At 31.8% G+C, this 25287-nt stretch overlaps 1 protein-coding gene across 3 annotated transcripts in view; it reads right to left on the bottom strand.

The window, feature by feature from the left end:
* The window catches only part of Vps35 (Vacuolar protein sorting 35), a 199331-nt gene that overhangs the window by 91979 nt on the left and 82065 nt on the right, over positions 1-25287 (bottom strand). For all 3 annotated transcript variants that reach the window (XM_085822305.1, XM_085822303.1, XM_085822304.1), the window contains 2 exons: positions 13683-13779; positions 12025-12173 (listed from right to left, as the gene is read on the bottom strand). In XM_085822305.1, the coding sequence (XP_085678431.1) occupies positions 12025-12173; positions 13683-13779 (246 nt within the window). The remainder of the gene's footprint in view (positions 1-12024; positions 12174-13682; positions 13780-25287) is intronic.

The following is a 25287-nucleotide window of genomic DNA, read 5'->3' as shown; positions in this document are numbered from 1 at the left end:
GATATCAGATAAAGCCGCTTTCCCTCTTGATGAAACCAGTCTTTCCTTTCATCTCAAGCTTTCAAAATGATTAGCCTGTAAAGACTGATGAAAGGCTCTGACTAAATACTGCTGAAATGGATTGATTTGGATTATTAAGTTGCGGCAAATTTGAGCTATCTGCCTTAAAGGAGGGATGCCTTTGTGAAGAATTTCTAAGCGAAACCAGCTCGTATACACATTACACATGAGATAAACCACAAAAATGCTCATGCAATCAGCCTGTTCACTGCGATTTGAACCCTGGAGTATTCAGTGACTTTACCGCTCAGTCATTTGTGGGCCCTTTTGAAATGGAAGGCGATAAATTTATTTAAAATTAATGTCAGAAATACCAATATGTTTTGAAAAGTTGGATGCTTTTTAATATACTTGCAGAATGCCTGGGGGAAAAAAAAAAGCAAACCATTAAGAAGAAAAAATAAATTTTTGCATAAAATTTAGTATTTTGTAATTTTATGATATTTAATTCTTGCGATTTTAAAAATAAAATATTTGACTAAAATATGAATAATATTTTAAGAAATTAAATGTAGGATCATGAAATTGTGTAAAGCAATAGGCACAATGATAAAACTGTTTAAAGCAATGTATGCAAATCATCCTAAATTAAAATGTTGGATATATATCTCTCTTACTTATTTATCTTTTCTGAATGAAACATTGAAAGGCGTGTTAATTGTGCTTTACTTTTACTGTATTTTCTCTTTTAACATATGCAGTTTTCAAATGCATCATAGTCTGGGTCACAAAGTATTCTTTCGAAAGAAATGCAATTCAATTAAATACAATCAAATTCTGGAAAATTTATATTAATAAATATATTTAAAATGTGCAATTTGAATGAATGAAGAGAAAACTTTTAAAAAATTATCTGAAAAGATAACGCAACAAAAAAAAAAAAAAAAAAAATTAAAATAAAAGTCTAAAAATTCAAAAATTACCTAAAATAATAACTAAAAAATATAGTATAAAGAAAACTATTTGAAAAAAATAGTAAATGATGCACCTTTTATTTAAACTACGCAGTTCGAATGAGTAAACAGAAATTTTTAAAACAGTTATTTGAAAGAAACTATGGAACTTAAAAAATTTAAATGAAATTCGAAAAAGAAAAAAAAAAAAAAAAAAAAAATATTTAAAATAATAGCATAAAGAACATTATTTGAAAGTATGATGTAACTTTTTTTCCTTTCATGCACAATGTAAAAAGGAAAATAGGTTGCCATGTATTAAGAAGTTCGCCAAGTGAACTATTCTTGGTGCAACTTGAAAAAAGCACACATATAAATTTTTGAATTTCTCCATAAATTTCGCACCAAATTTTACAAAATTTTATATTTTGGCACAATTTGAGTCGTAGAATCAGAATATGTAAAAATATTGGTATGTTATTTCAGAAGTCCGATTCTGTGTCAAAATACCTATGTTAGAATAATGCTATATATAAGTCTAATATATATATATCCTAAGTCATGCTTTCGAGACATGAAAAACACAATTTGAATTTTGTCAATTGGCCCGGTAGAACGGGAGATATAGAACTGTCCATTTATTTTTTTTGCGCAGTGTACTTCTCAGTACCTCAATGTAAGAAACCTATACTGATTTTTTCTTAAGATTTTGGCATTATTTTAATTGCCTTAGTAAGGAAGTTACGAGTTTTATTACTCTTCAGTAAGAAAGCTTTGAAAACATTTTCTTTTTTGCAATATTTGAAAGCTCATTAGATTGAAATTGTTAAACATATTCATTCTATGGATACTGCACCCATTCCATTATAAAATAATCAAAAATTTTATAGGTTCTATATGTAACTGACAGGCTTCAGAACATAAAATTATTCACACATGATACAACGAAAAATCACTTAAGTAATATGCTAATGGGATGTTTAAGAAATAAATAACACACAGTAGCTTTTCATGCAGTTACATTTTACATGCAATCACAGACTCGTCTGACAGTAACATCAGATAAATCCATAAAATCATTGTGACCAAGAGTGTACTTGGTTGCCTCTTGTCATTAGCTTATACCTTGGGCACATTATAAGTAACAGTATGAATCTGCCCAGCTGTATTTCATTTTGAAAGAATGACCAGGAGATAGATCCAAGAATCATCTACCCCTCTACTCTTCCCCCAATCTCTCGAGATTTTTTTGTTCAATGCTATTTAAAGTGACCCCATGCCACAAAATGAATAAATAAATAATTAAATTAATTAAAGTAATGCCAAAAATTTAAATGACATCAACCTGTACACCCTTAAATTCTAATGCTAAACTTTTCTAAATAAATACAGATTCATCATATGACTATAGTGGATCAAACAGAAAAATATGTGGTAGTCAAAATTTGTCTTGTTTATTCTAAAAAAATCTCCCATGTGACCTCAATTATTTCAAAGAAAAAATCAAATTGTATATGAACAATGGCAAGTTCTGTATTTTTAGTAAAAAGCCCACTAAATCTCTAAATGTTTAGGATTAATAAATATTTTTAATATTTGGAACTTCATTGTTCCCAAATTGTACGACTATAATAACTAAATCCTAATCACATGTATCCTTTATGCCACTTCCCTTTTACAGAAGTCTTAAATCTACTGTCGAGAAAAACTAGGGTTTACAAACAAACAAAAAAAAAAAAAAAAAAACTCAAATGAAAGAGTGAAAAGGAAAAATATCATTGTGCATTTTTATTTACTGTAATGACTTCATTTTAAGGAAGTATATTGATTTAAGGCCATTTTTCAAAATGCTTTGATCATGAATAAAAACAAATTATTGTACATCAGATATATTATTTTTAATATTTTATTCTTACAATGACACACTATAGACCTGGATTGTCAGTGCTATGAACAAACAGGCACAGAAATCATAGGAACAGTACACACTCAAACAATGGTAAGACACTGTTAAATGATCCTCTTTCTTTCTTATTCCATACTAAAAAACTAAGTCTCCTACTACCAGACCTTTGCCAACTCAGAATAACAAACACAATCATTACTTGACCACCTATAATTATAATGCACATGCTGCCCTTTTAAATTCTTAAGGGCTAATTAATAATAAAAATATTACTAATTAGACTATGTATTTTTACATTATTTTTTATTTTCGTAGTTTACAGTTTTAAAATTTAATATAATTTGAAAGGTCTGTTTTGTAACCTGAGAACCATTATCCATTTAAATGAATGGTAAATGGTTCTCTGCTTTACACCAATTTGTTTATAAGAATTTTCATTGATTATAAAATCTGATTGATTTCATTGATTATAAAATTGATATGAAATCTTCCTTATGCAGGATAACATATATTATAAAATCTGATTTAAATTAAAATTTCAAAATTGTTCTGTTATATTATCAGTTTGACATTATTGATTAAAATAAATTGGCATAATTTTCAAACTTGAAATTTCAAGAGAGTTACTTCTTGTAAGTGCACAGTGGATATCAGTGGCACATAACCTAAAATAGCAACAATGTGCCAAACATATGGTGTATATATTCCATGCTGTATAAAAAGAGAAACAAATAATAAAAACATGTCTTAAAATATTTTCATGATGCTTTTGAAATGAGATATATTTCTTGTACAAAAGAAAGCATGTAAAATTGTCAATTTGCTAACATAATTAGCATTTAAATGCGACAATTTTCAAATTACTTAGCTGACACATCAGAAATAACTTTTCCCTTTAAGTAAATGTTTCTATATATTTTTCAAGTAATTTTTCAAATAAGTTTCCAAGTAAAGTTTCAGCTGAGTGATCTGAAACAGCTACAAGATAATATTCTTTTTTTCTCTACATATGTCTCCAAAAACCAACTGTGGAGGAAGAACACATCCAAAGAATTTGTGTCTGTCTATAGTTTCAGCTGAGTGATCTGAAACAGCTACAAGATAATATTCTTTTGTTTCTCTACACATGCCTCCAAAAACCAACTGTGGAGGAAGAACACATCCAAAGAATTTGTGTCTGTCTATAGAATTAAACAGAAAGCATAAGCACAAAAAATGAAACAAATTAAACAATTTACATTGAAATAAATGTTTAATCAAACAAATAAATAAATACTGAGCTTTTCTTTTTTGAAAATTTTGATTCCCTTTAGGTCATAAATACTTTGTTATTTAAATCACTATTTCATATTTTAAATTTTACAATTACAAATTTACTAGACTTAAATTTAAGATATAATACCCAGCAAAATTTTAAATCCAGAATTGCTGATGTCTCAACAATTCCAGATCTCCAACTTTATACTATATATCTAACAGCAGTCAGTATGAAGTCATGCTACACAGGATGTAAAAAATGGCAGAGACAGTTTCTTTATAAAGGATGCTCATGGTTTGAGCAACCTTTTGACGTTGAGCAAGTGTTGCTTAGCACTAGCCAAAAACAAGTCCAGCAGACGTTAAATCAAATTGATGGAATGTCGAGCCTGAATAGTTTAATTTTTGTGGCATATGCACAGAATGAGTATATCAAACAGGGCTATAAATAGGTTCTGCATATTTTCATAGAGGACTGGGAAATAAAATATATTTATATTTGGCCCACCAGCGGCCGAGTCATTGAACTATCAGTCATTGAACACTGATAGTTTCGGTTCGAGATTCTAATTCCGTGAATGGGCTGGCTGCATAGGTGTTTCCATGGTTTTTCCCATGTGTAACATGTATATGAGTCAGTTTTCCTTAGAAAATGCTACATGAAGGCATCCCTCCAATCAGGCAGATAGCCCTAGTGTACTTTGCTGCAACCTAATAAACCAAACCAAACATTAATATTTATGCTTCTGTTTTGGCTTGACATCAAAAGGAAAAAATTCCTAGATTTCATTACAGGTGCTTTATAATATTGCTATTCAATGCACAAAGACTACGGTTAGCATTTAGTAACATGTGGAAAAATGCCCGGCCCAAGCTGTATGGCATGTAAATTATATTTATTTAATGGGAATAAGAAAGTATAATTTAATAAGAAAAAGTTACAATTAGCTTACTTCTACTCATAAATTAAAAAGAATTCTATTAATGCATAATAACAAATAACTACACTTCTTATAAATCACAGAAATTTGGCCATCTGATTACCATGCTTTTGATTTCACCAAAGTTCTCAGCTGTGTTACAAGATAACAAACAGTATTCAGCCTTTAAAGTTACTTTATGGTGTTTTACGTAGTTTTAAAAGCCAGATGGGAAATGGTGATAGATGATATAACTATATTAGCTATTACTTTTGTTTTCTGTGCGATACAATTTCAAAATACATTTCTAATAACAGTTTTTAAAATGAAACACTAGCATTACAAGTTATAAAATATACTTTATATTTCTTATTAGGGCAAGTTCTTAAATTAAAAATCACTGTAGAATTTTTAAAAGTGTGAAAACTAGCAGTGTTTTAGTGGAGAAAAAGTAACAGAAATGATAATTACCTTTGTTTAAGTAAGAAAATATGAATTAATAATTTATTTAAATCTACTGTTAATGAGACTGTAATATTAAATTACTCAAATATATGTTAAAGAATAATCTAAAATAAACCTAAGACTTATGAAGTAATAATTTGATCTTTCAAAATATATTACCTAACTATGTTAATTCAGATTAAAATTTCTTACATGATAAAATATTTCTCAGATTAAATTTTCTTTAAAGCAAAACTGCACATAATACCACTCATGATATGTCGCCATATATATAAGGAAAATATGTCACTTTGCACGTGGTGTTTTTATATGTATACACACACATTACAAACTATATATATATACACACACATGTCACAAACTACACTCATGTCCATAAATTAAGAATAATGCAAAATCAGGCAAAGGAAGAGTTAGAAGCAAAACAAATTTGACTTATTTGTAAAGCTTATTTATTAAACAAAAGGGAAAGAGCAAAAAAAGATGCTATATATTTGATATTATTAAAAAAATTAGCGATTTTTTCTCCCTGGAGAAAATTACAAAAAAAAAAAAAAAAAAAAAAAAAAAAAAAAAACTATTTACAAAAAAACAATATTACATGGTTGGTATGATTGTTAATACATTGTATGTCTCCCAGACGATGCAATACAGTCCGTACAACTCCTAGACATGCTGAGTATCAAATTATCGATCTGATCTTGGGGGATAATACACCACTCAAAAAGCAATGCTTTCTGAAGTTCTGGTAGACATGTAGGAGGAGGTTGACGGGCTGCAACTCGTCGGCCAAGCATGTCCCACATGTGCTCTACTGGATTCAAGTCCGGTGAGAATGCTGGCCAGTCCATATGGGTGATATCCTACGATTGAAGGCATTCTCTTATGATGTTTGCATGGTGAGGATGGGCGTTGTCATCCATAAACACAAATTTTGCGCCCATGGCGCCCCGAAACAAATGTATATGTTGTTCCAGAATGACGTCCCAATAGATTTGGCTTGTCATGCTTCCAATTTGAACATGCAGGTCAGTTCTGGAACCCAGAATAATTCCACCCCAAACGAGCACTTCTGCACCACCGTAACGGTGTCGTTCAATGATGTTTTCTTGGTGATAATGGGTACCTGGAGCTCTCCATATGAAAGTTTGGCGAGAATCAGACTGCAAGCTAAACCTGGACTCGTCGGAAAACATCACATCAAGCCTACTGTTGCGGTGTCCACAATGCATGCTCTCTACTCCAGGCTAACCACAGGCGACAGCAAGTTGCAGTAAGTGGAATGCATCTGACAGGTCTACGAGCATATAGACCAATCTGCCCTAAGCGTCTGTACACGGTCTGCCTTGAAATTGTCGTACCAGTGGCTGAAAAGAGCTGACGAGACAGGTCTGAGGCTGTGCTCCGCCTGTTTCTTTTGGCAGTAACTGCCAAATACCGGTCCTCATTCGGCATTGTTACTCTGGGACGACCTGTGCTGTAATGTCTACTCACATTACCATCATCTTGGAATCATTGCCAAAGCCTGGAGATGACACTCTCGGCAATTCCAAGTTCGTCTGATACTTCCAGTTGGGTACGGCCACATTCCAGACCGCCGATAATTGTACCACGTAAAAAATCATTCAAATGTGTCCTTTGTGTCATAACTATTTGGTTATTTAGTTTGTAGTTTGTAGCTTTTTAAGTTTGTAGCTTTGAGGTCCGGATTATAGATCATTCTGGATTATGGGTGTCCGAATTAACGACTTTTGACTGTAGTAAAAAGCAGACAGTAATGGCAGATGACAAAAATTAAGGATCTGTTGTCTTTGTATTTGGCAGAAATTATGAACGCTTAAGGATCAAAAATCATTTCCAAAAAACCTAAGGACTTTTAAGGACCATACAAACTCTAATTATACTATTTGGAAGGCTTAAATAAATAAATAAAAAAATCAGTGAATAGAATAAATTTAGAAACATAAATGAGTAATGCAGGTCTCTCACATTTTATAAAAATAGAATGTTGTGGTAGAAATTTTTAATGAGCCAAAATGGCATGAATCTGCAAAGCTAAGAAGCAACTAACATTAATGTAAAAAATCTAGGTCAAATATCATGTCTGCACATTTGCAAATATTCCAGTACCTTAGAAAAATATAGGTAGTGCAATCACCTTCCAAAAGTAGAAAGACAGTAAACCTGATGGTAAAAGTGGTGATAGTAAAGAAAGTGTCTTAAGCTGATTTGCCAGACATTAGATAATGGGAGATGCAAGAAAGAATACTGTCATTTGTTCCATCAGGTCACAATGCTTATACATTTTCCATTTGTTATGGAAGATCCAGGAAATGTTTTTTCAAGATAAGCCTTTCTTAAAACTCATTACTCAAAAAATTATAAAATATTAAAAAAAAATTATGACTTGTAGCATATATTTAGATATTAAGATTCATTACAGAGCTAGAAAATACACTTGCAAAAGTAAAATAATGTTAGAAATCTTTGATGTAAACATTGTATGAAAAAACAAAATTTAAGATTGTGTACATTAACTTACATACTAAACTTATGGCTTTCCTTACAGCTGCAAGCAGAATTATAATTTTATCATGATATATATATTTCCACATTTTCTCCAACAAAGGAGATTTTCAGAGATTTCACGAATAATAAATAAACCCATTACTTTCAGAAGTTTTCATGTCCTTTCAAAAGTTTCATTATCATTGAGTTTCTAACATTAGACTATTTTTCATATTTTTAGGCAAAAAATATACTGTAAAAAAATTCCATTCCAAAATCTAAACCAGAACATTAAACCTTGAATCAGTATTTCTTGTCAGAAAATAACTATTTCTATTGAAGCACACAATAATGTTATTTAAATCTTTTACTTTGTCTCTTTTAATACTGCACAGCTTGTTCCTTGCCAAAATATGTGTACTTGATTAGGGTGCCAGATGTATTTAAACTAATTCACATGGAAATTCATTCCGATTTTGGAGCTCCCAAAGGATCGTACAAAACAAAAGTATGTTTCGATATCCATCAAACAAAATGTGGAATTGCTGCAAAAAATGGATAAAGACATGAAGAATGTGAGGTTAGTGAAAACGAAAAAATTTCGATTGACAAGTTAGTCGGTATTCTCGGCACAGCAATTAACAGGACTTGAACAGTGGAACTTTGTAACTGAACAAGAAATTATGTCTGTTTATAGAATTAAAGAGAAAGTATTATCACATAAAACGAAGCAACTTAAACAACTTACATTGAAAGAAATGTTTAATAAAGTAAACAAATAAATATTAAGCTTTTTTTTTTTTTGTAAATTTTGATACCCTTTAGATCATAATTGTTCTTTATTTCATAAATTACGGTTTCATATTTTTAATTTTAGAATTTCTGCATGCCATCTTACTAGATTTAAACTGATGATCTATAATCCGGAATCGCCGAAGTCCCGACGAGTCTGGATTAACGACTTTTGACCGTATAGTCATGTTTCATCACAACTGAAGAAAAAAGTTTGTTTCTTACATTTTTTAAACTAGAGGGAATTTCTCTTTTTGTTCGATTTACTGTTCTGACATGACTCAATCTTTTTGATTTTAGGGATTTTGCAAGTTTTACTGATGTAAAGAAACTGTTTGTAGTTATATTTCGGCCAGTATTTTTGTAAGGATCAACTAAACGATTTACTACGTTTACTCCTAAACTTTGATCACTTGGTCTCATTTCTTTTTTTCCTAAATATGGAAATCCGTTTAATAAGTATTTTGTCCTAATGTCTACTGCTAGCCAAAATTTTATTCCAAATTTATCGGGCTTGTTAGGCATACTATACTGTAAAAAACCCAACATCTTGATTTTGTAGAGAATAACCGTTCATCAGTCACAATGTTTTCATTTGGTTTGTAGCAAAGCTTACAGTTTTTTATAAAACTATTCCATACCTTGGATATTAGTGCAAATTTATCACACTGCAAACGTGAAGACCTTGTTAGTTTATTATAAAAACGAAAAAATTTCATAATTTTCAGAAACCTATCTCTACTCATAGTTTCATGAAAAAAACTTTGATCCCCAAGTCTTGGACCACAAACTAAGAATTGGTAAGCCCTTGGTGGCTAATGTCCTCCTTACATACAGCAACGCTATGAATGCTTCCAGTTCTGCTAATAAAATAATGAATGAGTCATTATGAAGTTTACGCTTGGCTTCAGCATCAGTACACTGCTTTATGACGCGTAAAATTTTTTCATTTATTATTAACTTCCACGCACTAAGAGCTTTCCCAGAATAAATGTGACGTTTAGCATAGGATGTCGGTCCTGCATTTTCTCGCAAGATATTTTGCAAGGGTCGCCGACCAGAAGTATTTGAAGTATTTTCTACTTTCCACGCAGTTCCATCACTAGTAATTTCTTTACAAGTGTTAGTCTGAATTACGTTGAATTTCATATTCCCTTTTGAGCGTCTACTAGTTCCCACTTTCTTTGGCATTCTTAGATACGGCAGAATATGAACTCGTAGAAACAAATCCATTTGTACTTTCACTTGAGTTAGAGGATGATATTCCCTGATTACTCTCTATAATAAATTCAGAATCACGTTTCATCTCCATCTTTATCTGTAGAATTATTTTCGATTTCAGAACCGGAATCGGCATCAGATAGTTCTTGCATCAGTTTCACTATTTTTTCATGAGTTAGCCCTTTTCTACGCATCATTAGTGCGTCACTATTATAAATTCATGTAAACAGAATAAAATTTTCCACCAAAACTTGTCTAACTTTAACTCTTGTAAACTTTAATAAACAAAATATCTACATAAAATCTACAAACATTCAGCTCGTAATAATCTTTTTTCTCTGTTTTCTTTCCACAAAGAAAAGTATTGCACATATTTCAAATCATGTGACTGGCAAATGTGAAACTACGCAGACCCACCATATTCTTTTCCTTTGTTTGTATTTTGATTAGCAGGTGCAAATAAAAATAGTTTACAAGAGTAACAGTGTTTAGATAATACAATGGAATGTATTCACATTTCTTTTCTCTCAAAGGGGTCAAAATGATACCTCCCGTATTTCTAGGTATAATCATTTGTTAGGGCTAAAATAAAAATATGATTTTTTTGAAATCTTTACTATTTTGTAAATTACAATGATTTAGGAAAAGTCAAGAAAAGATTTAAGATATTTGTGAAAAAAAAAGAAGAGCTGCCAGAGATAAAAGTTCGCTAGGTGTCAAAATGACCCCTTCCATAATTCTAGTGTTTAACAACTTACATTGAAAGCAATGTTTAATAAAGTAAACAAATAAATATTAAGCTTTTTTTTGTAAATTTTGATACCCTTTAGATCATAATTGATCTTTATTTCATAAATTACGGTTTCATATTTTTAATGGTATAACTTCTGCATGCCATCTTACCGGATTTTTGATGACCTATAATCCGGAAAAACCCCTTATCTGGAATTGCCGAAGTCCCAACGAGTCCGGATTACAGACTTTGTACTGTATTATCATGCATAAGATGCATAAGCTGTGTCAACATGCATCTTAACATGCATAAGTTGTGTCATCACATCGTTCCCCGCATGACCAAAAGGGAATTCAAATGGAAATAGCAGGAGACTTAATCTCGGCTGGTGATAAAGATCCCTCCCTACTTGGCAGAATTGTTAGTGGAGACGAGAACTATTATTTTTTGTAGGACCTACAAACCAAGAGAGCATCAGGAACATGGAAATCGAAATAATCTCCACAGAAGCAGAAATTCCGTCAAGATCGCTCTAAAGGAAAGGTCATGCTAGAAGTATTCTTCAATATCCAGGGCATTGTGCATCTGGAATTTATCCCTAAAGGATGCACCGTGAACAAAGAACTCTACGTCGAAATCCTGCATCATTTGTGTCAGTCAATCTGGAAGAAGAGACCAAAAATGTGGGCTGAGCAATCATGAGTGCTGTTTCATGACAATGATCCTGTTCACTGATCCCTGATCTCGCAACTTGCGATTTCTTCCTATTTCCTGAACTGGCAAGATGCTTACAGGGTCAACAATTTCAATCTTCAGATGAAGTTAAATGTGCATCACAGGCTGAATTAAAGGACATGGCCAAAAATGGATTCCAAACATGCTTCGATGAACTTTACAGGTGATGGCAAAAGTGTGTTGTTGCACAAGGATCTTCTTTCGAAGGAGGATGTATTTCTGCAATTCATAATATTTTTTACATTATAAATTCAGTCCAGGAACTTTTGAATCCTAACTCGTATATAAACTTATAATATTTGCTATTTAATAATAAATTATATAAAATATTTATTATTTACAACTACATTCATTTATACATGCACATTTTTAACTTTTACCTCATACTGCTTTAATTTTGTTATTTATATTTTGTAATTCCTTAAATACAATAGAAAATTTTTCTATAATGAAAGCACATAAAAAAATTTCCTTCCTAATTTAGTCTTATTTTCAGTAACGTTATAAAACATTTGTAGTACAAAGGGACTTTACCTTTTAATTCCACATTTATTAAAGATGTTTACAGTTGTTTCAAGAACTTTATCAACGTAATCAACTCTGTCAGGATAACACTTTAGAGCCAGGTTTATGAGAGAAACTTGAAGGGCAACAGTGTCTTCAGATGGCATACCTTGTCTAGACTGTAATTATAAGTTAGTATAAAAATGCAAATGGTAAAATACTGTTAAAATGAATTAAGCTCAACATTTAAACTGCAAAACTTATTGCATATATTTTAATACTCATTAACGTAGTAATACACAAAATAAGTGCGTCAATGCAATAAAATAGAAAGCTGTAAGAATAGAAATTGTTCTGCAAACTATTTGCAGTGGTTTTAATAGAGAAATTTTACTTCTTTTCACACTCAGATGTAATATACAAAAAAGAAAAAGAAAATATTTTTAGGCTTAATTTTTTAAAATTCAATACAGAAGTTTAAAAGTACAGTTGATACTTGTTAATTCCTCATTATTACAATCATTCCATAACAAAGGTTGATACTAAACGCCTCCAACTTATGACAGTATAGTTAAGTTCACATTTGTTATAACAAACACCAATTATAATCTTTCCTCTTTAAGACATAAGAGGTTGTTATAATCCAGATCAACTGTATTTTCATACCTTATAAAAGACAGTTTATTAAACAGAAAATAACCTTTGTTATTATTTGCAGAATGTACATTAAACATCATCCAAAACAAAAAGCATATGTGGAATTCCAGTACACCAGATAGTTTGTTGCACTTTCTAGATTAAGTAAATTATGTTTATTATTTTTATATTTGTTTGTTTAATTTTTTTATCTAATTTTAATATCACAAAGAAAAAGACAAAACTGAACCACAGATGCACTTCTTATACAGCTACAATATGAATTTTGATTAATATGCACAACACATAGATTAGTCTAAAGTATTTGGCAAACATAAAGCTTCATAAATATGCTGTTATGGAGTATTACTCTTCATGAGACTTTATTTAGCCATAATAAATCTTCTTAAATAAATTATTTTAAAATAATGCCTCTGTTTAAGTTTTTCAATAGACAGAAATAGATTATATAAACAAATTATTACATTTCTTTATTAAGCCAGCAAAAATAAGTTTATATGTTTAATTTCAGGATAAGTAAAAATTATTCCATCAATTTACTGTAGTTTGAGTTTTGTTATTTTGTTTTATGGAAGTAAAAAATATTTTATTTCTTGTAACCAAACTGCCATTATTGAAGTAAAATGTGACTTTTTAATAAAACCTTCATTTGCACTATATGAAAAGATAGATCAATTATCTGGATTTTTTAATATATGAATGTGCTACAGTCCTAATTAGTTTAGATACTTGAAATACTAAATGGCAAATCACACAATGATTATCAGTCTGAGACAGCATGGACTTTATATATAGAAAACTTTTTATAGTAAACTATCCCTATTATATTATTTGCTCAATAATCTTACACAGATGAGACTGATCAATTGTTAGAGACCACACCTACATCAAACAATTAGCATTCCTCCATTTTAACCACTTAACAATTTGTTATTTTTAATAAGTAATTCATTTATCTGAGTTAAGCATTTATCTTCTCATTTATGTGAAACCTGTCCAGCAAATAAAACATATCACAAACTCATTATCACCTGGATTATTTGTGCAATCTGATCTGAAAAAATATCAAACAATTTGATTTCTTGAGGAATACCAGTTGCATCATCTCTAGTTGCAAAAACAGCCAATCTGCAAAAGAAAACTATTAAACCTTCTAGATAAAAGGTAAAATATCAAAATATTAATTCTGTATAAAATGTTAACTGCTAGCTTTAAAACTGAAACACCATAAAGAATAAAAGAAAACACAACTAAATTTATTTTACAGATTTCTCATAGTAAAAAGATGAAATTATTAAAATTATAAGTATTGTAAGATGTGCATGACATTATAGACCAGGCATATTTATTTAATCTGAAAAAAAAAAAAAAAAAAAAAAAAAAAAAAAAAAAAAAAAAAAGGTGAACTCATTGGTCTGCATTGAAGTGTCAGAGACTGAGTGTGATTTGTGTCACGCACTGTCCTGTTGGTAGGTGCCTCTAGAATACTCATGAAAATATGGAACTGCTGCAGGCCTTAATATTTCCATAACTTAACAGTGACTGGTCAGAAAGTCAAGCATTTATATCAAACATGAGCACTCTCATATCCAATCACATTCTGTACCATAATCCTAGAGGCAAGCTAGTATGACAATGCTAAGGTAAGATCCCAAAGTGCTAAAGGTGCTAAAGGTAGCTAATCCCAAATGCTATGGTAAGATCCAAAAGATCCATGGTAGTGCAATATAGACACATTTCATTTTTCATCAATAGATTTTACCAATAGCTTTGCTTCTTTTTTTAATAGAACTTTCTTGAATTTTCTAACATATTGTTATCCCGTAAGTATAGGCATTTCCTTTGTCATTATCACTTCTGCAGCTGAAAAAGTTTCTATTTAAACTTTTGAAACTAGTTCTGCATATTTATGTAATGATTTTTGTTACTTTTACTATCTCCTATAATATGCACATATGCTTGCAACAAAAGGTCATGTTCCTCAACATAATGTCTCACTACAAATGTGGACCCATACACTGTATTTATTGTGCTAGGTTGCACAATGTGGCCCTTGTATAAACTATTTGAAAATATGTATATCCAGTTCAGTACTAATGAATCAAAATCATTGTCAGCCCGTGAATCACTCCATTTACAATTCCTTGAGAGTCAGTTCCATATTTGCATGAAACTAGTCAAATTTCCATTAATGCAAGTAAAAATTTGGGTTACAATGATCTGGAATTATTTATGGTATTATTCTTCCATGATCAAATTCAGTATATGATGTTATATATTCCACCTTCTTACTTGAACCATATTCTATGCTTTTAGTCAAACAAAGAAGGTGGAAAAAATTTCTCTATGGGAAACTATCCTCTTCTCTTTTAGACTGATTTTAGGTAGCATTACAAAACCCCTCTATTTGCATATGCACTGCATTACTCATCATTTTCATGTCGTAACATACTTTATTTACTTATGCAAATTTCAGATTGTTTGGTTGCTTTCTTCATGATGCTATTATTTTAATGGTTAGCAGTGCATATATTTTTAAAAATTTAGATCATGGATATATACAACAAAAATTCACAATCATCAAAAGCTTATACTTGGATAATTAGTTTAAAAGAAAATTATTCATGCTTTTTAGTACAATTCTTTGAAACAAAATTTTCATAAAATGACATAAATCAGAATTACAACAAAATTTTATTAACCTTTAAAAGACGTGTGGCCTAAGAATCGGCCATAGCTGCAGTGTCTATAAAGATGGCTGTGGCCAAAATATCGGCCAGCCAATTCCCCTCCCCCCATCCTTCAGGGTGCAGAGATAGTCATTGTCCGAATAACGTCCTTTGCCACTTATGCAAGATGACCTTCGCACCTCCCAACTTTGGGGTTTTGTAAACTCCCTTTCGTTTCCCTCAGCAGTGAAATCTTAGCAATTTTACATTAGTATTAATTTCACCAACTTTTCAGTGTCATTAAAAGTGCATTTTTTCTTTATATTTCCCCTTTTTATTGTAATTTTTGTATTTAATATTGCTGTTTGAAACATGCAAAATGCAATGCAATGAAAATATAATCAATAAAATCTGTTTTTAAAGTAAAGGAAAATAATTAAAAAAAAAAAAAAAAAAAAAAAAAACGCTAAAGGATAAAAAAAGCTTTTATCACAAAACTGCATGAAAGAACAATGAACAATAATGTAGTTGAAAGTTGAAATAACTTAGGATACAATGGAGGGGGAAATCAATAAATTAAAACTGAATAAGAATGAAAAAGGTAAACGAAACTAATATAAGAAAAATACAACGGGATTTGTTTACTATATAAGCATAAGCTGTTACACAATGCTTGGAAACAAATAAAAGCGAACTGCCGATTTATACGAGAAACAAATAGTTAAACATCATTTTCGAGTATAAATTAAAAATGTTAATTAGTACATGTAATTCTAAACTAAATTCAGTTTGGAAACAAATAAAAACTGAATAATAAACTATGAACTGATTATAAATGTGCATTTGCTGCTAAGGCGCATTTTCATTATGACGCAATGTCAAAAGTTAATATTCCAACATACGACAATTATTTAGCTACGAAATCTCACCATATGTTTCCCTAGTTTAGGGAAAAGAAACAGCAGAAAAGAGAACAAATTCAACAAATTCCTTTATATTATTCCCTAGTCTCTTATCTGAAAAGTAACAAAGGCGACCTACAGGAAAAATTGCAAAAGAGTAGTAGTTCTCCTTTACAATGGCAGCTAAAAGGGGGGTGGAAATGCATTTGGATTTCCTGTCTTTTTAAGTGAAATCTTTCCAAACTGTCCCGTCTTTTAAAGGTTAATAAATTTATCAAAAACTGGAAATAAAAGGCCACATAATATATAATTAATTTATTGTACATTGTTATCTACAAAATTTCCATATGTAAAATTTGCAATTTCTCTCTTTTTTATTAATTTTTAAAATTCAGGTCGCGTAAAAATGCAAAACTAAAGAAGTACTTTTCCATTAACACATTTAATTCTCAATATTTTCGGATCTTAAAACTTTTATATATTATACAATGAATGTTTTAAAATTTAGTAAACAGATACTACATTATTTCAGCACAATATGGAAGCTAATTCAATATTTTAAGAGTGTACAATGGATCTAGAACCTGCACTTTTGTAGGTGGGATTATATCTGAAAGCTCTGATTAGTTCCTTTCTGTGTATGTATGAAGAAAGTCCAGGCTATTAAAGCAGACATTGTCATAAACACTGGTTTCTAATTTCTATTTCATTGTGCAGGAAGTACAGTGACCAATATTCAATCACAACTCAAGCATACTCCTAATGAATCTGGCATTGCTGTTCTTTAGGGTGACAGTTGTAAACCACTTGTTTCAGGCAGAATTTAGAATATTCGTTCAAAGACATCCACTTCTTCTTAATCAAACTTCTTCTGAAAGGATATGAAGCACTTCCACTAGGCTCACCCAAACAGAACAAGACCAAATATTGATTGATACATGTAACGTGAGGAGAGCTAAAATCCCTTTCTGTAACTTGCAGGGATATTTGTAGATTTGTAACATACAGAGTGATTTCGAATTCTCAGTATAGGAAGAAAGGTTGTACATGATGTACTTATTGTTGTTTTTGAATCATACTTATCACTACAGATTAGCAAAAATGAACTAAAAAACTTGTTTACGTTGTGAATTAGATTTCCTTGAACTTTTCCACTCCATTATTTCAAAACCTGCAACCTTCAGAAAATATTATTTCCAAACTAGTTTTCATAATAACCTATCTCTCTTAGCTTTTGCTTCTAACCTAGCTCTCTTAGCTTTTGCTTCTAACTTATTAACTTCTAACTTAGCTCTCTTAGCTTTTGATTCTTTTCATTTCAATTTTAGGTAGCAGTGCCCGTTCAATTTCATTTCCCTTACTTGAGCAATTTTTTACTTGCCGAAAATGCAAAATAACTTTCTTTCTTGAAAGCCTTGTTATTTGATATACTTGTAGAATTGTCTATAAAAGCTACACCAATACATGGTTGATTTTTTTTTCTTCATTTTTAAAAATTTCATTCTGCCTTTACCAACACAGATACATTCTACAGAACTGTTATTCTCTCTAAGCTTACAATTTTGATGTATCTCTAATACATGGTGCCTAAAAAACATTTGTATTCTTAAGCATGATCGAATTATAGAAAATTCTAATTTGCAACAAACGAGGTAGCTGAATTTAGACACTTCATGCACATTTCAACAAGACGTATAGACCATATCACATTCCACAGAATGACTCACAATTTATAACTCCTAATATTCTGAGTCTAAAATCTTCCTATGCCTTAAAAAGGTAAACCATGCAAAGATAGAGTTTGTAACAAGGTGATTTTAGACTCGTTGTTCAGACTTTAATAAAAGAAAATAAAATGATGTTTACAGGCACCATCCTTCATCCTTCATTAGAGAGTGTTGCTAGAGTATAAATGAAAGGCTGAAATTTGAAAAAAAGAAAATTATGACAATTTTACATATACATTATCCAAATTATCCAAATTAAACTTCCCCAACTCAGAGGCCTGTGCAGAGTGTTGTATGGGTCATAATGTGATGAAATTTTAAAAACAGACACTTCAGATCATGCGCTCGAGATTGATTAAAAAAAAAAAAAAATAGTACAAGAAGTTGCCGATAGGTGGCGCTGCAGATCAACAATACATTCTACACATGTTCTATACGTGTGCCGTGGTTCTCCACAACTCTTTCCATTCGCAAAGCAGTGTGTTCCACAGCGGAACACAGTAAGTCCACATTAATTCCACGAACATGTCGAATAATCTTTCAGATGTGCCAAGGTTGCTGGGTTTTCTCGGTAGACCCGATCCTTTAAGAATCCCCATAACCAAAAGTCGCATGGCGTGAAATCAGACGAGCGAGGAGGCCAAGCTGTAGGGACACAGTGGCTGATCACACGTGCATCGGTAAAAGTTGCCCGTAACACCTGTTGAATGCATACTTGCCAACCTATGACACTCAAAAATCAGGAGATTTTTCATAATGTTAAAAAGACTTTTTAAATGATAAAAATATAGTTTTTAATAATGAATTAACTTTAAATAGTTACTAAGTCTTAAATGCAAGCAACACAAAAATACCTTAGACATAAAAAACATTTTTATTATTTGCATCGTTAATAAAAATAAAAAAAATTAAAAAAAAAAAAAAAAAAAAAAAAAAAAAAGACACTTTAATCAGTTTTCATACAAATGTTATGAACAGTGGCAGATTTTCTTTCGTTAAGAAAAAAACTTCATAATTTTATTCATAGCAATTGCCACGTAGGCCTGCTTTCGCTAACAAAATATTAGATCTAAATTTAGTCCTCGTTTTCACAACACTGAAATTCCTCTCACACTCCGCATTACTACGGGGAACTGTCAAGATGGCCAACATAATTCTAGACAGTTCACTATATTTTAAAATTCCATCAGCACCTTTCAGTTTTCCAATTAAACTCCACTGGGTGTCAATCCTAGCTGATTTTATAACTTCATCCAAGTTTTCTAATTGTAAACTGCAAAATTGCAACTGCAGTATATCAGTAGCAACATCAATATCATCATCTTTCATGACTAAACGAAGTAACACAGGAAATATGTTAAAAAGTACCTTATATCAGAAAAAGATGCATTTGCTAGAGCAGAAACATCACAAACTTTAGCATGCAAAATCACTTCATCGTTGACTAGAAATTTATGTAGTATATAATCACATACTCGACAGAAGTAACTTCTAATATGAAGATAAAACTTATTTTTGTCTTCTTCTGAAAGTTCTTCCACGACTTTTGTAGTTGCAGCTCCTATTACCAAATCTTCATCTTTCTTCTGATTTTCTATTTCACCATAAATCACATCATATATAGAGTTACAAGACAAAACACAGACTGGTTTTACAAACTTTGATAAAATGTCTTTAAACAGATCATAAATCATTGATTGCAAAACATGAATTAATGGAATTCTGCTTTGTAGAATTAAGAACATCGAATGATGGCAAAATGAATTGTAAAAAAAAAGCAAAAAGCTTTGTTAAGGTCCGAAGAAAAAAACATAAATATTCGTTCTTCACAAGATAAACTTACAGTAATCGGAAAATAATTCGTGTGTTGAGCAATTTTTTTTTATTTTGAGAGAAATTTGTATCAGTTTTACACTTATATTTTGCAGTATTATTTTGAGAACTGCCAGTTGAATTGCTGAATGATGCAGAAATTACTTTATTTTTCTCAAACCTATTTTAACAATGGAAGTAGTAACTACATCTCCATTTACTTTTTAATTTTTTTATCTTATAACTTTCAATAGAGCCTTTTATCTTAACTCTCGAAGCATTTACTTCTTCTTTAAAAAATGCAAGACATGGGTTCCATTGATCGAGGATTCTAGATAAGCATTTCTTTAAAGACAGCCATGTACACACATGTTTCAAAATTTTTCTCATTTCAGTATTATGCAGCTGTTGGAACTGTTTCAATTTTTCCTTTCTTTTAGAAATCCTTTCAAGATAATAATAAATATCAACAATGTGTTCATCCACATTTATTGGTAAAGAAGCTGCCCCTTTTTCAGCTGCTAAATTTAAGAGGTGACAGGTGCACCTCATAATCTGCAAATCTGAATTTGCATTTCTCAAGATGCCTGCAACACCAGTCTTCAAGCCTACCATTACTGGTACATTATCGGCACCAAGTGCTAAGCAATTATCCAGAGGGATCGAATTTTCTTTTAAAGTTTTAATAATTAGCTGTGCTATATTAAAGCCTGTCGAATGTCCTTCTAAAGTGGGGACAGAAAGTAAACTGCACTCAATTTCTGAAGACTCTGGATTAAAAAAAGAAACAACAATTGGATACAGTTTTGAATTGGTATTATTGCTTCTATCCGTTGAGAGGCAGAACAGAGCTGTTTTAATGCAATCAATAACTGAAGATTTATTTTTCAAACCCATTTCTTTAACAACTGCACCTGTTTTGGTCCTTGCACTTGAGTATTTTTCTTAGTGATTTCACTATCGGGAAACATTTTTCTAAATAAAGCTGCAGTGTGATCCGATTCATTCAGTGGCAGGCTGTGCTCCAGTAAAAAGGCAGAGAACAGACATTCTGCATTAATCACTTTCTGGTCTTTTGTTTCCGAAGAAAAATTTAATTTTTCGTTTTTTCCAAAACAACTCATGTTGTCCTTGTGCTTTTGTGTTCGCACATGTTTGAGAACATCTGCCCTTCCACCATGCGAAATCAAAAAATCACAATGACAGATGGTACACATCGCAAACTAATTACATTTCCTTGAGGAAATATTGGAAGCAAAGTCAACTGTGTACGTTTTTTGAAACATGCTCGAGTATTTCACTTTTCTCGCAGACATGACAAAAGATGATAATTTCTAAAACTATTTCCCACAGGCACGTGTACTCGCACAACTCAGGACAAGATGAACAAAATAATGAAAGAACACCCAAATAATGGCCAACGGCCTTGAGCTTGCTTTGTGCTCATTGACTAATATATGCCGGATGACACGCAGTGGAGCTCGATGCCCATTGGAGAACTGGAGAACAACGTTTCTGGATACATATGCTGTTGCTCACAAAGCAGAAATTCTCATCTGATTCGCAAAGTTTATTTTAGATATAATCTAGAGAAAATTCAGTTGCTTTCAGACGTCCAAAATCACTTTTTTTTTTTTTTTTGTTCCTATACAGAAGTATTAAGCCAAGTTCCATAAAAATCGTGAGAAATATATTGTAAATCGGGTTGGCGGGACAGCGGTCAAAAATCGTGAGTCTCCCGCCTAAATCGGGAGAGATGGCAACTCTGTGAACGCCACGAAGAATATGGGGAGGAGCACTATCCTGCATAAATATTGTGTCCTGGAGGCAGCCACGTTGTTGCAGTTCTGGGATCACAAACGTTGTCAACATGTCCTGATACTGTTTTCCTGTGCCAGAGCAGGTTTTGAACCCTGTTGGAGTCACCTCTTCAAAAAAATAAGGCCCAATGACGAATGTTGCAGTGAAACCGCACCATACAGTAACCTTTGGAGGGTTCAAGGGCACTTGATGGATTGCACGTGAGTTTTCACTTGCCCATTCAGGTGAAAATGGGCCTCATCCGTCCAAAGGATGTTCTACGAACAAGCAGCATCGACTTCCATTCTGGCAAGGAACTGCAAAGCAAATGTTTCCTACAGGATCCCCGTCGGACAGCTAATGACGACTATGGATTTTGTAAGGAAAATAACCGAGGATTCGACGTATCACACGCCAGATGGTCGTATAGGGCATATCAACAGCACGAGAAACAGTTTGTACACTGACAACAACATGCGGCGATTGGATAGTGGGGTCCACGACCGCCAAAGCAACGTCTTCTATGCGTGCAGATTCCACAACCTGTCATCCTCTACCTGGTAAAATTCCCAGCTGTCCTGTTCTTTTGAACTTCTTCATCATGTCTCGTAGAGCGCATGGTGTCATTGGTCCTCGGCGTAAGATCTTCAGCCGATGGAATGCTCTTATCGCAGCACAGGAGTTCTCGTCATTCTGGTAGAAAAGTTTCACTAACAGAGCTTTATCTTTCAAAGTCGCCATTGTGCATCAGCGAGCTGGAAACAACTGCCCGTGCAAGGCCTGTCTTCCGCTTTTGTAGGGCTCATCTTTTGGATACGTTGCGCAGAAGCTTTATTTCAGCAAATCACGTTGCTGCAATAGGCACATTACTAGTGTTACAGCACCACCTATTGGCAACTTCTTGTACTATTTTTTTTTTTTTTTTTTTTTTGCGTGTAATACATCTCGAGTGCATGATCTGAAGTGTCTGTTTTTAAAATTTCATCACATTATGACCCACACAACACTCTGCACAGGCCTCCGAGTTTGGAAGTTTAATTTGGATAACCCTGTATATGCAAGAAAAATAAAAAATATGTAAAAGGTAAATTATAATTTAAATTAGCAGTGTAAATTCCTTTTCCCTCTGTATTCTAAAAATAGTAATCTCTATTTGCACTGCGTCATTTCGAGATTAATCCATGTCATATGACTCTTACATAATTCTGATGATGTAAATGGAACTAAAACTCAAACATCCAGTAATAATTTTACAGCAGTACTAATTATCCAATCAAAATGCACTGAGAACCAAAACTACCTCAGTCTGAATTAGCGAACAAGAACATACACACTTGATTGCTTCTCTTCGTCCTAGCTGGACTGCTGTCTGCTGCTTCCTTCTTGCTGAAAAGTTATCAAAAATGTAAACCTCTTAAAATAGGCACAAATAATGTGCCAAATTGTTTGTGGCTGCAATATGTTTACTGGAAAAAAAAAATGAAGATTTAATGTGCCTCGACTGCCAGTCTTCTATTCATTATGGATCAACAATTCTGTGTCAACAAAATTCTTGCTCTTTATTACTTCTAAATTACATGTCTGTCTTTGAGTATCATCATCTTTCTAACTAGGCAGTAAAGCCTCTTCAAGTTATAATGCAGAAAACTATTGTCAATCTGTCATAACTTTCTTTCACCTAGTCATCTTATTACATATATAGAGAGATAGAGTGTGTGTGTGTTTATATATTGATAATATTTGCATGTTTATATAGAATGTTCTGTGATTAAAGGTAACAGTGCAAATATGGTCATACTTGATAGTTTTGCAAACATCTCTTAGATCTTCACATTACAATCTCGACAGCAACTCTCATTTTAATTGGCAGAATCATATTCTAGATACACACAAACCATTTCAAATTTCATTAAATGCTCCACATTAGACATGACACCTTCAAGATGAATAAAAATGATTAAAATAGCAACTTAATGCGCCATCCAATACGACTAGTATCATAGCCTGCATTATAACAAGAATCTTTCAGTACCCAAAACTGAATTTTGCAGACATGTATCCTAAACAAAAATGTTTTGTTTTATTGTTTTCTATTTCCAAATCAAGCTTGTACAAGGGACTTTAAAATTACTGCTATATATTATAAATTTTACATACATAAAATTTAACACTGGAAATTTCCAATAATAAATTATGTACTTCTTTATAGATTGATTTATCAACAAATGTATTCTGCAAATACCCTCTTTTATAAGGCCCATCTACACGCAGCGACTTTCCAAGCCGACTTTCTCGTAGAGCAACAATTTTAAGGATCTGCACATCCGCCAAATATCGGTCATGTTCTCTCCCATGATTTCAGATCCAGTGTTCACTGCTCGATGTTGCTGCTAGTGTACGACAAAATTGGTGTCTCTAGACAATAAGATTGCTCTTTGAGTGACCATATGCTTTTCTCCTCATTTTGGAATAAATAATAAACATGGCAATATTTGGAGTGAAACTCAATTTTTACAACTGATAGATATTTATAGAGAAAATGTTGTATTGTGGGACGCAAGTAATGTAAATTTTAAAAATAAAAAATTAAGGAATTCCCTTATTTTGATAAGTTTTATTTTCCCCATTGAATTAATATATTCGAATATTTTCTAGTTATGGCGAAAATTATTTTATGTTTGTATATTATCTTGTTGAAAGTAAAAATTTGCAGAAATAAAACAGTTTGGTGCTAACAGATGTAAACAAATTACAGCACAAATTAATACAATATTGCTGAATTTTATTAGCTGATTAACTGATATAACCATATGATTATAGTTTTCAGAATGTATTAGTTATATAATAGTAATAATGCAAACAAAAACAATCTGTAACATAACAGTAAAGAAGATTAACATAAATTCATTAAAAATGATGCAATGAAATAATTATCATATAATTCATTAAAAAATTTTTGAAACAAAAATAATATTGATATTGAAAATAATAAAACTACTGTTTACACTTATACTTTAGTTTTAGTGACTGGGACACACCAATTTTAATAAAATCAATTAGCTAATTTCTAATAATATAAAAATTAACTTATCACCAGATAGAATGCGTAGAGTAATGTGCAACCTGTCAGATGACGAAATTAAGAAACACATAATTGTATCAGTTTTTTTCAATTTTGCTGCAAACTAAATTTAATAAAAAATCAAAATCACACGACATCATAGGTAACACATTCAACAGTATTTCACAGTGTCTTCAATATGCAACTTCCCAAACAGGGCATTATGCATACCATGAATTTTTCCTTGTTTGATCCAATTTCTGGTTCAGACCCATTTTCTTTTTTCCTTCTTCTGCCAGCAGCAAAGATCAAAATTGCAGATGTTGCTAAAGTAGCAATTAAAGGAAAAGCTTCATCTATTATTTTGACTATTCGATAACACTGTAAGCTTTCTTTACACAACTGTAGACAGTGTAACGCTGTAGAGCACGGGAATTCTTCCTTTTATAATGATTGGCTGAATAAATTCCTGCACCACCGAGAAAATCGTTCTGTGCAGACAGGCGAGCTATCTTAGATATTGTCGTAAGGCAAAGTCAGCCAAGAAAATCGCTACATGTAGATGGACCTTTAGTGTAACATTGCATATGTATCACGTAATCACAAGATTTTAAATCATATCTACAAAAATAATATCAAAAAATCCTAAGTCAACTTTTAGAATA

The sequence above is a fragment of the Stegodyphus dumicola genome, chromosome 8, assembly GCF_044657685.1.
Source record: "Stegodyphus dumicola isolate Sdum_Otavi_A_Nest chromosome 8, ASM4465768v1".
Lineage (NCBI taxonomy): Eukaryota > Metazoa > Arthropoda > Arachnida > Araneae > Eresidae > Stegodyphus > Stegodyphus dumicola.
The sequence above is the reverse complement of the archived record's forward strand: the minus strand, read 5'-3'. Positions and strand labels throughout refer to the sequence as shown.